The 14,592-nt window shown below is 29.0% G+C and overlaps 2 protein-coding genes across 5 annotated transcripts; one reads left to right on the plus strand and one right to left on the minus strand.

Moving 5' to 3' along the window:
• Positions 1-722: 722 nt before the first annotated feature.
• LOC110647856 (GDT1-like protein 4) lies at positions 723-3,282 on the plus strand. Of its 3 annotated transcripts, none has more exons than XM_058153367.1 (12): positions 723-1,278; positions 1,373-1,441; positions 1,501-1,593; positions 1,678-1,725; positions 1,876-1,967; positions 2,074-2,110; positions 2,201-2,248; positions 2,341-2,409; positions 2,503-2,547; positions 2,637-2,698; positions 2,786-2,858; positions 2,979-3,282. In XM_058153367.1, exons 1-12 carry the CDS (start codon positions 1,255-1,257, stop codon positions 3,045-3,047), a joined length of 729 nt encoding a protein of 242 aa, XP_058009350.1. In that variant the 5' UTR covers positions 723-1,254; the 3' UTR covers positions 3,048-3,282. The 3 variants fall into 3 exon arrangements, with proteins under 3 accessions (XP_058009350.1, XP_058009352.1, XP_058009351.1); XM_058153369.1 differs by having other exon boundaries at positions 748-1,278; positions 1,410-1,441; positions 1,534-1,593; XM_058153368.1 differs by having other exon boundaries at positions 749-1,278; positions 1,534-1,593.
• A 64-nt stretch (positions 3,283-3,346) lies between these two features.
• LOC110647853 (RHOMBOID-like protein 9, chloroplastic) lies at positions 3,347-7,465 on the minus strand. 2 transcript variants are annotated; one of them, XM_021801860.2, is made up of 7 exons: positions 7,313-7,465; positions 5,691-6,216; positions 5,230-5,392; positions 4,958-5,123; positions 4,480-4,650; positions 3,924-4,078; positions 3,347-3,699 (listed from the first exon to the last, which is right to left on the minus strand). In XM_021801860.2, exons 2-7 carry the CDS (start codon positions 6,208-6,210, stop codon positions 3,456-3,458), a joined length of 1,419 nt encoding a protein of 472 aa, XP_021657552.2. In that variant the 5' UTR covers positions 6,211-6,216; positions 7,313-7,465; the 3' UTR covers positions 3,347-3,455. The 2 variants fall into 2 exon arrangements, with proteins under 2 accessions (XP_021657552.2, XP_021657551.2); XM_021801859.2 differs by having other exon boundaries at positions 5,230-5,401.
• Positions 7,466-14,592: the final 7,127 nt, after the last annotated feature.

The following is a 14,592-nucleotide window of genomic DNA, read 5'->3' on the forward strand; positions in this document are numbered from 1 at the left end:
TATAACCCTGTTTCCTGGATTATTCTCTCTTCATTTGTCTAGAGATAAACATTTTTGCACTGCAGAGGACTAGAGGATACGGCTTCTCAAATGCAGCATCAATTTCTGCTCTACATTCTTCCAATGCAACAGAAAGTGGCTTCCTTTCATTATAATTTTTGACCTTGTAACGTGTTGAAGATACAAGCCAATTTACTCGCCTCACTATCAACTATAAGATAAATTACATTTAAATCTTTAAAGTTTTCCTATAATTACAAATCAAGCAAAGTTTTTGTAAAATTATAATATTGTTTTTCTTGTAATTACAAAAATATTTATGATTTAAAACGACCATCTACTTATAATATAAAAGTGAAATGCCAATCCTGATCAGGATTTGAAAACTCCGACATTATATAAATTCACATAATATAAGATCAATCTATGTCAGAAATCAAAAGAATCTAAAATGTTGAGGAATTAGAATCAAGAGAATAGTATTATGAAAAATGATGCAAAATTTCCTCTTTTGTTTGGACCTGGATCATATTTATTGCTAAACTTTAAGGACTTCAATATCTTAAATTATATTATCTGCAAAATAGGTGCAGTTAAGGATGTGGTAATTGGTTACCTTCCTCGCATAGTTGCTTCCTTAGTTAACATTGAACCTGAACCAGTTGAACAAGAGACAATGACGCATGATTCGCGCCGTACGCTAATTAATTTTTACGAGGTTTCAATCAGTTTCATTTTGTCAAGAAGTGCTCCTGAAACACAAGATACTGCCAAGGTGATGATGTGAACTGCATAATGAAGGAGGTCTTATTCATCATCAACTCTCTTTATTTTTTGCACCCTTTAAAAGATATGAGCATGCGAATTACATTAAAAATATTCTTGCAGATTATCGTGTTTGTGTATACGAAATATAATATTTTCTTATAATAGTGCATCACTCATGAGATTATTAGATTGATGGTTCAATATTAGAATACTCACCTTGCTATGTAGTAGATCAAGAGGCTTAAACCCCCAAATTAATAATTTTTTAAAGAAAATTTCTGATGAAGCAAAATAATAATAATTTTTCTAGTTTATGTAGATATGGATCATTTTAAAGTTAAATTAATATCCATGGCTGACCAGTAACATTTTATGAGCAAACAAAGTTGTGCCCCTCCAAATACAGCCCCCATCTCATTTTCTTCCACATTTTTTCTTCATCATTCTCTTGCTGGTGGTTTCATCATCTTGTCTTAGCAAAAGAAAATGATCAGTTTACTAACATCACAGGTATTATCACCAGCTTCTCAATCATGTATCTTCTTTCTGTACTAAAATTTTATCTTCTAGTCTTATTTTCTCATCATGCACTCCTTGTTATCAGGGATTCACCAAGTCCCTTGCCATGACAATTCTTTCAGAAGTGGGAGATCGGACGTTTTGTGTTGCTGCAGTAAGTATACTCTTTGTTATCTCATATTGTTGAAGAAAATAAACTCAAGTTTTGTACAGCTGCTTCTGATGCTAGCTTCTGCATATTGTAAGATCTTGGCAATGCGGTATCCAAGGAAAAGTGTCTTGCTAGGCTGCCTGGTTTCTGTGATTGTAAGGATATATACTCCATTTCCTCACCCTTAATTTTCCTTTTGGCCTTTTGTTGATTTCCCGTGTACTCTTGTTGAATTGCAGGCTATGACTATTGTCTCTGCTCTGCTTGGTTGGGCTGCACCAAATCTGGTAATAATTTAGTATTTTTAATTTGATTGTAAGAATTTCTATGCTGTGCAAACAAAATCTGATAACCCAATCCCACATAGGAATGATTTCACTTCTATTGGCACAAATGCATTGTGAATAGAATTAAGTGCTGGTTTACAAATTCTGCAGATTTCCAAGAAATGGACACATCATATCACAACCTTGCTCTTCTTTGGCTTTGGTCTTCGTTCTTTGTGGGAAGGATTCACAGAGGATGATGAGTAATTCTTTCTCCACTAATTGCCAGTTGATATTTGAAAGTCCATAGCTGAAGTTGTTTCTGTTTTCACTAGCAAATTGTAACCATGCTTGGTTTTCCATTTACAGTGACAATGAAGAACTGGAAGAAGTTGAAAAGGAATTGGTTTGTCCTGTTCTCCAATCTCCTCAAGCATTTTTCTTAATTTTCCATGGCTGATTGTTTTTACTTGCTTTGAGTTTTGGAATGAGATAGGAAAAGGACTTAAAGGCCAGCGCTAGAAAATCAAAAACAATTTCTAAGGTTCGATAAGAAACTACTCCATTGGCTTGTACTTGGTGTGTTTGGTTACAATTCCATTGATTTTGGTTTTTATTGGGTCCATCTTTTTCCAGAAAGATGAGAATTTGAAGAAGCAACATAAACCGTCTCTCACACATTTCATCTCACCTGTCTTCTTGAAGGTTTGAGATCAATCTCATTCCCAGCAAACCCATGAATAATATTCTGTAATTAGAAATTGACTGTTTTCCATTTTCTTTTTGTCTTGAAAACAGGCATTTTCCCTCACATTTTTTGGTGAATGGGGTGACAAGAGTCAGGTAAACTAACCATTTTGCAATCAACTTGTTCCTGGAACTTATACTAAATTAAAGAAAAAATAAAATTATGTTAAAACTGTCTTATGCAGCTTGCAACAATTGGGTTGGCAGCAGATGAGGACACTATTGGAGTGATCCTGGGTGGAATTCTGTATGTTGTTCTTGCTACTGTCATTAATCTTACTGTTGTCATTAGCATGTTTTAGACAAAGCAACGTAGCTGATTATCTTTTACCAGGGGACAAGTACTCTGCACCGTGGCTGCTGTTCTGGGTGGAAAGAGCTTGGCCTCAAGAATATCCGAGAGACTGGTAAACCTCCTCTTGTTCCTGCCTGTTTCTGAGATCCACATCTTTGGATATAAAGATATAAAAATACATTAATCGGTGATATACATATGTAAAGCTGATGTCTTATGTATTTGGCTGCAGGTCTCCATTTTGGGAGGATTTCTCTTTCTGGTTTTTGGTGTTCAATCTCTTCTTTCCCCAAGCGAATGACATGTTCTATATCAAATAATTTTTGACAAACTTGTACGTTTTAATCTGCTTAAAAAAAGAGGAGAGTTAGGACCCTTGGGAATGTTTGGTCAAGCTTAAAATTTAGCATAGCCACCCTATAAAGATGTTGAAGGTTTCTCACAGAGCTGTGTATCACTTTATGTGTGGGAGAAAACTATTCCAAATCTGTTGTTCCTAAGCCTTTTTTATAAGTAATTTTCTCATTACATAGCCATTTCAAATGCTTCCAGAAATTCTGAAATTCCTTTATATCTTGTTCTCAAGGTTGAAAATATGCATGGCTGGAAATGAAATTTATAAGCAGTTCCAAAAATGATGACATGGCAAAGACATTATTCCGTTTCTATATTCACAGATATTTGTCCTGCACAATGGCATTCCATGTCTTCAAAACCATACCAAGTCATCAGCCACCAGAGTGTCTAGAGGAGGTTCCACAAAGAAAAGTAAAGAACCTAAGAAAAGAATGAAGACGGCGAATAAGATCAGTGATTTACAAGGATTTGCATATCCTCTAACAAATGCAACGCCTTCATCTTGACCAGTTCTTGAAGATGCATTATCCAGTTGCAGTGTAGGGCATGTGAAAAAGCCATAGATTATACCGGTTAAAGCTGCTCCTAAATGTGTCCTACAAAATTTAATAGTTTAACAAAACACTGTTACTAATGGAGAAAATTACAATCGAATGAATTTGTTTCTTTCAATGTGCCAAAAAAGTGTATTCTTAAATACACATATGAAGATACTTTCCAAATGGCATCTAGGTTTCTTCTTATATTGATGAGCAATTTATAAGGGAAAGACTCTTCTTTGAATGCTAATGCCAGCTTTCAAATAGCAGAAAAATCTTACCAGTCATCAATTGGACCAAAATGGCTCAATATGAAGCTGAGACCAGTGGTGATTATTGCCTTATGGAATAAACTCTCTGAAACATCCTTAGCAATTACGCCTTTGTTTTGCACTTGGTAAACAAGCCAAGCTCCAATTATGGCAAATATTGGCCCCTGCATACATAATGACTCAATTTAAAATGAATCATGCTCAAATATTGCATGTGAAATTTCCCCAAATTGTGAAGGTAGCTTGTCTTGGAAACCATGGCAAAATTTATAGCTCTTTGAAAAAGTCTCATAAAATGAAATGCTTGATTTATTAGAATTTATATCAAACTGCTGTCTTTCCTTATTCAAAAACTTCAAAGGATGTAGATGAATCAATGTCTGTCATATGAATGCAGTATTCAAGTTTTCTAGTGTAATAGCTAACAAGCAGGAATATCGTAGATTAAGCTAGTTTGACAAACTTATAAGCCAAACCAAACACCCTTCATATAGAAACACATTGACATAAATAAAAGAAATATGGAATAAGGAGAAGAAAGAATAAGAAAGGCAATTCAGCTTACTGTTCCACCAACAGTTGGCTCTGGCGTATGAAGAAAGCTTGTCAAGTTGCCAGAAATTCCTCCAAGCATGTATATCAAGAAAAAAGTAAATGAACCATAACCTCGGCAAACTTGAGGCCCAAAAGTAAGAAGCGACCAACATCCCAGAGCCACATGAAACACCCCTGAGTGCTGCATATGACATTTATTTGTGAGAGAGAATACGATTGAAATTTCAAAGCCAAAATATAACAAATTAAACTATTGCTTGCAAACTTCATTTCTTACAAAATTTTTTAAAATGGGTTTATTGCATAAAATGATGACTTAAATATTTTCCATGACAGCACCTACACTTTGTAGACAAGCTAAACTCAAGTGATTTTTAGTGAAATAAAATTATTTCTACCAATTTTCAAATGCCAGTTTCTTTGTTAATCAATAGAGATGTAAAAACAGTAACAGAATGGGAACACGAACCCAGTTGTTAATCTTGTACCAGAAACATTGGTGTTACTAGCCTCCACCATTCTCCAACCAGGATCAAATCATTTATCTTTGCTCCGTACAATAATGGGAGAGAAAAGAGCTCAAACTCAGAATTTCTAACCGGACTGGCTATTTCAAACAGAAAAACTGCAATGTTTATAGAAGCCAAAATGCTTCTGCTTGCAAAATTCCAAAAAATAAAGATGTTATTAGCCACACTCTATGAGAACCATTCTACACTAAATAATAAAAAAAAAAATCATAAAGAGAGGAATTACTTACATTAAGTAGAGATCAGAGGTTTCATCATTTTGCTGCAGGGTTTGAGACCTCCCAGAACCACTATTTACATCCTTTTTTCTCAACTTCATGAAATTTTTTGGCTTCTCCTCATAACCTCTTCTAGAATCTTCATGAACTGAGAATGATTTTGCTGCTGGATTTTCTTCAGTAGCTTGTCCATCAAAAGTAGGTGACACATAATTCGTTAAGTTTCCCTCCTCTTAAGGCACAATAAATAAATAAATATTTTTGCAAGGAGAAAGTTCTGGCTAGCTCTGCACTTTCATTTCACTGTTTAGCAAATTAAATTAGCCTTGGCTATCCACAAGCACAACGGTGCTTTCAAGACATTAAGATGCATTGGAAGTTTGGAACAATACATAATTGAAGGGGAGAGCAATAAAAACTTGATTTTGAAAGTTAAAATATCAAATTTCACTATTTAGGAAATAATGTCTAACCTTTATTAAGTTTGCCAAGATAAGAATTTAGAGATTCTAATTCCTCCTTTGTATTGATTTGTCTACTTTCATCAAGCAACTCTATTGTCTCATCAGAAGAATCTGAAGACGGTTTATTTGCATTGCCTTGGAGTTTTCCAAAATAAGAATCTAGCAATCCCAATTGCTTCTCATTAATACTAGCCTTTGATGTGTGTGATGCCACATAGAAATCTTCTCCTTTTACATTCCAAACTCTATGCAGGGCCAATCCTTCAATTGGGTTCTGGAAATGCAAAGTGTCTTGGTTGAAAATTGCCCCTTTAGAGGTATTCACTTCTCCTCTTGTCCTTGTTTTCATCAAACTATCAACATTAGGATACAGGATTTGGCACCTCTTGCATGCATCACTAGAAATACAGGCTTGTGGAAAGGCATAACATCTACACATGATAACTCTCTCTAGCCTTCTTACTGAATTTTGAGGACCGAGAACATGATCTTTGTAAGGAATTTTGTAGCATACTGGAACTACGGCCATGCAAACCTGAAAATACAGGAAAACATTTTATCAGCAACTGGAGGAAAAACTAATTAATCCAGCTTTGTCAGTTCATCTTCCCATAGAATTATTGCAAAGAACCATGAGTTATAATGATTTTAGTGTTCAAAATACATGAATTGATGAGCACACATATAAGCTACATCTTTCTGGTAATATTATCCTTGATAAACATGCATTTCGCCCCTTCAATTTAGATTAATTAGTTTAAAAAACAATAAATGAACATGACTAAATTTGCTTGCCTTTGTTCATATTGAAGCATTTAATGACAAAATCTAATATGGACATGCTGTGCTGCTGGCAATTATTTCCACGGCCAGTCAGCAAAATTTGCATAGAAGGGAAGTACTAATTTGACATAAGCCCTGTTCGGCAACAGTTTTTAAGTAGCCTTTAGTATTTTGACCATAGTCAAAATACTACCTCTCTTAACTATGGATCGCATAGTGTTTAATATGGGTGGCATAATGTTTAGAGATTGAGGGAGTAGTCCATGAGGGTGCGTTTATTCTTCTTATTCTTCTTGAGTTTGCTTCATATATATATATATATAGAAGAATTCAAATATATTGTTTTGCTCTTAATTCCATGTTAAGCTGCATTAACAAGCCAAACTTAAGTAGGATAAAAACCCATATGGACAAAATCAAGACTATTTGAGCTTTGCATTTTCAATACATTAGGCCTAAAACTGAATATACTGCTATGAATTAGCACTTGGGTATTCACCAAAAATGCAAACATTGAATATCTATTTCTTAAATATTGTGCCCAATTTAAGAGGTCTCAATTAAATGGAAAAAGAAATGCATTTAACTGACACGAACACAAGAACTTGGCTTAGAATAAATTCGATTTTCACATTATAAGGAATCAAAAAATGATAAGGATGAAACACAGAAAACAAAATCATAAACAAGATATTTAAAATTACAGTAACAAGATATTTAAAATTGCAGTTCTTTCTTTTCTTGCATTTGGAAGAGCAAAACAGAGAATCAATCCCAGAAAGGTACATAGCAAAACACAGCGAAAGAACAGAAAATGCCAATGAAAGGAAGATTAAGAGTAAACATACCAAAAATGAAACTCTAACTGGAAATCCCAGAGACTGTTAGCAGAAGTTCTTATGTGTTGATTGGATTATAGGAACATACATAATAATAATAACGTAATCTCCAACTTCAAAGTTCAAATGCTTCCATAATTCCATTATTGCAAGGAAATATTTTATTAGAGTTTAAATCACCATCGAGAATCTACTTATTGATGCCTTATCTTTGGTGGCCCATTAGGATACTGCCACATGTGACAGACACAATCTTTACCTCGTGCTTTTGTATGAGGAAATTAAAAAAAAAAATTAAAAAAAAAAAAAAACCACATGTGGGACTCACGTATGGACCATCATCTTGTATTGTATAAAACTTAAAATCACTTTTGTGTTGGGCTTGCACCAAGGATTTGCATGGGCCATCATATTTCACCTTTGTTTGGTTTTTTAATTATGCAATGAAAATTAAAAAAATAAATTAAAAAAAAAGTATATTTTCACTATATTGTTTAAATATTTTATGTGATAAAGCAAATAAAAAATTATAAATCCATTTTTAGTCTTTAAATTTTTTTATTTTAAAAAAAAATTAAATATAAATTATTCTAATAAAATATTTAAAAAAAATAAAATATATGTATACATGTTAATGATAATAATAAATTATAATTAAAATTATAATAATTTTAATAAAATTTTTATTTTTATATAATTTATACACACATCCTGTGATATTTTTCGATATCACCTTGCATGTAAAGAAGTACTTTGTGATATTTTTTTATATCGGCTTGCATGTAAATAAGGATGAGGAAGAAAGAAGTGACAGTGTGTGTATGTGTATATATATATATATTTCGATATCGCCTTGCATGTAAAGAAAGACGAGGGAGAAGGGAGTTGCAGTGTATATATATATATATATACCTTTTCAAAATACGTCCGTTACACAATTGCCCTTAATGCTAAATTCAAAATCATTTAAGCCCAAAAACAAATAAATAAAATTGCCTAAAATTTATCACATGAGCATGTAATAAGATACTGTCGTTTTCTTTTAAAAGCCTCCGTCGTTTTCTTTATTTGTAATTACTTCTCTCTCCATTTTTCTTTCCTAACTTTCTTTCTTCTAATTCTGGACTTCACTGTTTCTTTCACTATTACCATGATTATCAACCAAATTTAGTGCCTGCAAAGGGTAAATTATATGGATCATCTTTTAATTTATGTTATTATTTTATTTTAATTATTTAATTTTAATTTATTAAAATAAATTTTTTAATTTTAGTTTTATTTTAAAAAAAATCTACTTGATGTATAATAAAAGGGTTTTCAAGTTAGAAAAACTAAAATTATATCCTCTTACTCTCTTTTCATTATTTTTCTCTTTTTTATACTAAATCAATTAATAATAATTATAAATAAAATTATTTTACTTTAACTACATTTGCTAATTATACATATGCTATTTGTTATCTGTTATTAATTAAAATTAATTTGTAACAACTTGAAATAATATTAATAAATTTTAAAATTTTAAAATAACATTTTATTAATATATGATATTTATTAGTATTTTAGATTTTTTATAAAAAATAAAAATAATAATTTATAAATTTATTTTGATAAGAGACGATGAGTATAATTTACCCCTTTGCAAGAGAATAAAACTCTACCTTGCAAGTTTTGAAATTGTTATTATTTTATATATATAATAATATTATTATTTAAATAATAAAATATATTTTAATTCTCACATGCCAATATATATGAATATGAGAAGGACATATCCTTTTGACTTTTAAAGGACACGTTTCTTCATTAAAAAAAAAACTAACAAATTTTTCACTTAAAGGCATATTTTTTTAAAATAATTGTAATGTTTCAAAGACATATTTTTCATTAACGATTTTTGACCATTGGGTTTTAAAATTTTAAATTGAAATTTTTTTTTTTTTTGTAATGATAAATATATAACATCTTTCATGTTTTAAAATATTTCTAAATGCTATCTTATTTCTTTTACTTTGATATTATTTTTTAATTTTATCTATTATTTTTCTAGGTTAAGTTCAAGGGCAGATACATAAATAAATATTAAGGGCTCAAATTTAAACAATAAATTTTTTAAAGAATATAATATTACACATTTTTTAAGAAAAAAAAAAGATATTACAATAAGAACCAACATTGTAATTTTTAAAAATTGTTAAATATATTTATTTATTACCAATTTTACATAGGAAATTTTTAATATTATGTAGAAATGTGTAATATTATATAAAAAATAGTATAATATTACATAAAAAATATAATTTTTCATGTTACCGATATAATATTAGTAATAAATAAATATATTTAATATTGCACATGTTTAAAAAAGTTGTTTATATAATCATATAATTATATAATTAATAAAAATTTATAAATTTCACTTTTATCCAATAATAATTCATACTGATTTTTTATAAATTATATATTTTATTAATTTTAAATAATAAAAAATTTTAAAAACAAAAAATCACATATTAGGATATTCAGTCCAAACTCAATCCAGCAACTAAAATTTTAAGTGAAAAAAAAATCTAGTACAAAGATATTAAAATACAAAACAAGACATAAGAAACTCAGAGGTCATTTTCCATTATACTTTTTTTTATTTCCTTTATATATATTAATATTTTTATTTTTAGGTTATTCTAAATAAATACTCACATTTTATAATATAATAATAATAATTATTAATATTTTATTCACTTTTAAAATATATTTTTAATGTGAATTTCATAAATTTAGTAGTATTATTATTATTATTAATTGAGGGGCCAAGTGTCACCTATGAACCTTAATTATAATTAAAAATATATATATATTAATAATGTATTCAATAAAAAAAAAAGCGGGGGGAGGGGGCAAGGCCTCACTCATTGTCGTGCGTCCATCCTTGATTGAGTTCTTATAGTAGAAGAAATTAAATAGTGCAAATTTGATTTGTTATTACACATTGTAATTTAGGACAAAATTTTTGTTCAACCTTTTGTACGTAGATGAAAAATTACAATCTTAAAAATAGTTTCTTGCAAATTCCTTACTTATAAAAATCATTGTTCATTTTCCTTAATTTTATTCCTTTATATTCTATATTTCTTCAAATTTCTACAACAACTATTAGCCATAGACATAATAGATAGAGTCGGCAAAGGCAGAAAAGAGGAGGTTGTTACTATAAAGTACACCATTAACCTCCATGAACATTTACATGGATGCAATTTCAAGAAGGCTCTTAGTGCTCTATATTTGGATTTGTGATGAATTCAAATTTAAATAATAATATTCATATTGGATTATGATTAAGTTCGGTTTTATATATTGGTTACACATTATTTGAACTTGTTTATACAAGTAATATGTATAATAAAAATATTTATAAATTTTATATATTACATTTTAAATAAAATATAAATATATTATAAAATTATTATAAAAAATCAACTCAACTCAACTAAGCTTTTATTCCAAAATTTTATTGGGGTCAGTTATATGAATTCTCTTTCTCCACTCTAAATGATTTTGGGTTAAATATTTGGAAATGTATAATGCTTCTAGGTCATGTTGTACTACTCTCCTCCAAGTCAGTTTAGGTATACCCCTTCTTTTTTTTTTTATCCCCTAACCTAATGTGTTATATTTGTCTAACTGGAGCCTTCGTATGTCTACATTTCACATGGCCAAACCACATCTCTTCTCTCAACTTATTCTCAATTGGCACCACTCCTACCTTTTCTCTAATACTCTCATTATGGACACTACTCTCCTCAAAGCCAATTTAGGTCTACCCCTTCTTTTCTTTTTATTCTCTAACCCAATGTGTTGTACTTATCTGACTGGAGCCTCCGTATGTCTACGTTTCACACGGCCAAATCACATCATTCTCTCAACTTATCCTCAATTGGCACCACTCCCATATTTTCTCTAATACTCTCATTATAGACTTTATCTAGTCTAGTATGGCCACTCATCCATCTTAATATTCTTATCTCCACAACTCTCATCTTGGACACATACGGCTCCTTCATTGCTCAACACTCACTACTATATAACATGGCCGATCGTATGGCTATACGGTAAAATTTTCCTTTTAACTTATTGAGAATCTTGCGATCACATAAAACTCATGTGGCACCTCCCCGCTTCAACCATCCGGCTTTAATCCTATGACTAACATTCTCCTCACATCCCCCTTCTATTTGAAGGATTGAGCCAAGATATTTAAAATGATTACTTTGAGGCAATACCCCTTCATCAAAACTAACTCATTCCCTATCACCAGTTCGGTCTTCACTGAACTTGCCATGCATGTATTCCATCTTCATTATACTTAATTTAAAACTCTTTAACTCTATAGTACTTCTCTAAAGTTCTAGCTTTCTATTGACTACTTCTCGCATCTCATCTATCATAATTATATCATCCGTAAACATAATACACTAAGAGATACTCTCTTGTGTATGTTTCTTTAATTCATCTGAAACTAATGTCAAAAAGTAATGGCTCATATCTAAACCTTTATGTAATCCAATTAAGATAGGAATTATTAACAAAAAAATATACGATAATCTTTGTATGGTAAGTACCATGTGGAAGAAAATTTGACAAGGGTATGACAATCACTATATGGTAAGTACAACGTGGCAATACTAAAAGGAAATTTGTGCACATGACAATACCAAGAAAAACTCTACTTACTTTTTATATATAATAAATAGATAAATAGAATTAAATACTTAGTATAAAATATAATAATTATTATAATTATAAAATATGATAATATCTGTATGGTAAATTCCACGTGGCAATACTAAAAGATAATAATTAGTATAAAAGATAGAAAGAATAAATAAATAGACAAAATTAAATACTTAGCATAAAAAATAATAATTACTATAATTATAAAGCATAATAATAATTAAGTGTCACGTGACAATACTAAAAGAAAATTTGTCAACATGGTGATACCAATAAAAACTCCATCTATTTCATAGATATAGATAAACAAAATTAAATTATTACCATAAAAGACAATAATTTACTATAATTATAAAGTATGAAAAATTTTATATGGTAAGTGCTAAGTGTTATTACGAAAAGAAAATTTGTCCACATAATAATACCAAGAAAAATTATGCCTATTATATATATATATATATATATATATATAGATGTGGAAAAAGAAAACAATATTAGCTTTATCAAAAATACCCATGATAATTTATTAATATGACAATACTCAACTCAACTCAACTCAACTAAGCCTTTATCCCAAAAATTTGGGGTCGGCTATATGGATTCGCTTTTTAAATATTTTTAAATATTTTTAAAATATTTTTTAAATATTTTTTATTACTTAAAAGAAAATTTTAAGAGGTGGGCCACTAATTTTTCAATTTTGTTACATCACTAAAAACCAATCTTTTAAAACCTAAAATATGGACTCATTAATTTTTATCTTTAATTGGGCCAACAAAAAACTTTTAAATTACTAGAATGTTGGCCTATTAAATTTTTTACTTTATTAGGTCAATAAAAAATAATAATTAATGACGATTATTAAATTTAGACATATGGGGCCAATAACAGATATAACAGCTAGATATAGGTATTTTATGTGCCTCACTCATAATTTAATTCTTTTTAAATTCTTTTTTATTACTTAAAAATAAATTTAAATAATATTGACGATCAATTTTTCAATTAAGTTGAGCCAATAATCCATTTAACACTGGAGTCAAAGGTTCAAATAGAACTACAGCCTATCTAAAATTTTAGTTTTTAATTTAGAGTACCTTAAACGTGGGTATATTCTTAACTGTCTCTGACGTATAGCTTCAAAAAAAATCTTAATAAAATTTTAATACATCAAAACTTTTTTTGTTGGTCCAATTTATATGATAATCTTTGTATGGTAAGTACCATATGGAAGAAAATTTGACAAGGGTATGACAATCACTATATGGTAAGTACAACGTGGCAATACTAAAAGGAAATTTGTGCACATGACAGTACCAAGAAAAACTTTACTTACTTTTTATATATAATAATAGAATTAAATACTTAGTATAAAATACAATAATTATTATAATTATAAAATATGATAATATCTGTATGGTAAATTCCACGTGGCAATACTAAAAGATAATAATTAGTATAAAAGATAGAAAGAATAAATAAATAGACAAAATTAAATGCTTAGCATAAAAAATAATAATTACTATAATTATAAAGCATAATAATAATTAAGTGCCACGTGACAATACTAAAAGAAAATTTGTCAATATGGTGATACCAATAAAAACTCCATCTATTTCATAGATATAGATAAACAAAATTAAATAATTACCATAAAAGACAATAATTTACTATAATTATAAAGTATGAAAAATTTTATATGGTAAGTGCTAAGTGTTATTACGAAAAGAAAATTTGTCCACATAATAATACCAAGAAAAATTATGCCTATTATATATATAGATGTGGAAAAAAAAAATATTAGCTTTATCAAAAATAACCATGATAATTTACTAATATGACAATAAAAGACAAAATTTATTTAGCTATTAAAATCAATATATTTTAAAATTTATTATTTTAATTAATTATAAATTTTATAAAATTTTAAAATTCTTAATTTTATTTATACTTAAATTGAGTTAAGAATTTTTTTTAATCCAATATCAATGTTAAATGTTCTTAATGTTAATGAAACAAAGCTGTGAAGTAATAGTAAATTAAAGAAAAAAAAAACAAAAATAGATTTTTTTTATTGAGTTAAATACCTTTACAGAAAAAAATTGTGTATTAATCCTATTGTAATTGATATAAATAAAATTCTGTTTAAATAAAAGTTTTTTTAATCAAAATTAATTAATTTTATCCATATTAAATTTTTTCTTGCTTTTTATCTATTAATAATTTTTTTACTTATATATATATATATATATATATATATATATATATAAGAGATTTATATTTTGTATTTAGTTAATCGGCATCTTCTAGATACGAAAACCATATCCTGTTGATGTATACCACATATATGCTGTAGCACAATAAAAGGCAATTATTTTATAAGCAATTAATATACCATAATAAAAGGAAATTACAGTGCAGGTGATTAGCTATTACCAGTGATATTAAATCCGGTTCGGATGTTGACTCAATGGAAAATTTGAATGAATGAATCAGTGATTCAATCAGTGGGTTAATGGTTCAACCAGTGAGTTAATCCTTTAATTAGTGAGTTATTA

The sequence above is a fragment of the Hevea brasiliensis genome, chromosome 9 (genome assembly GCF_030052815.1).
Source record: "Hevea brasiliensis isolate MT/VB/25A 57/8 chromosome 9, ASM3005281v1, whole genome shotgun sequence".
In the NCBI taxonomy this organism is placed as follows: domain Eukaryota; kingdom Viridiplantae; phylum Streptophyta; class Magnoliopsida; order Malpighiales; family Euphorbiaceae; genus Hevea; species Hevea brasiliensis.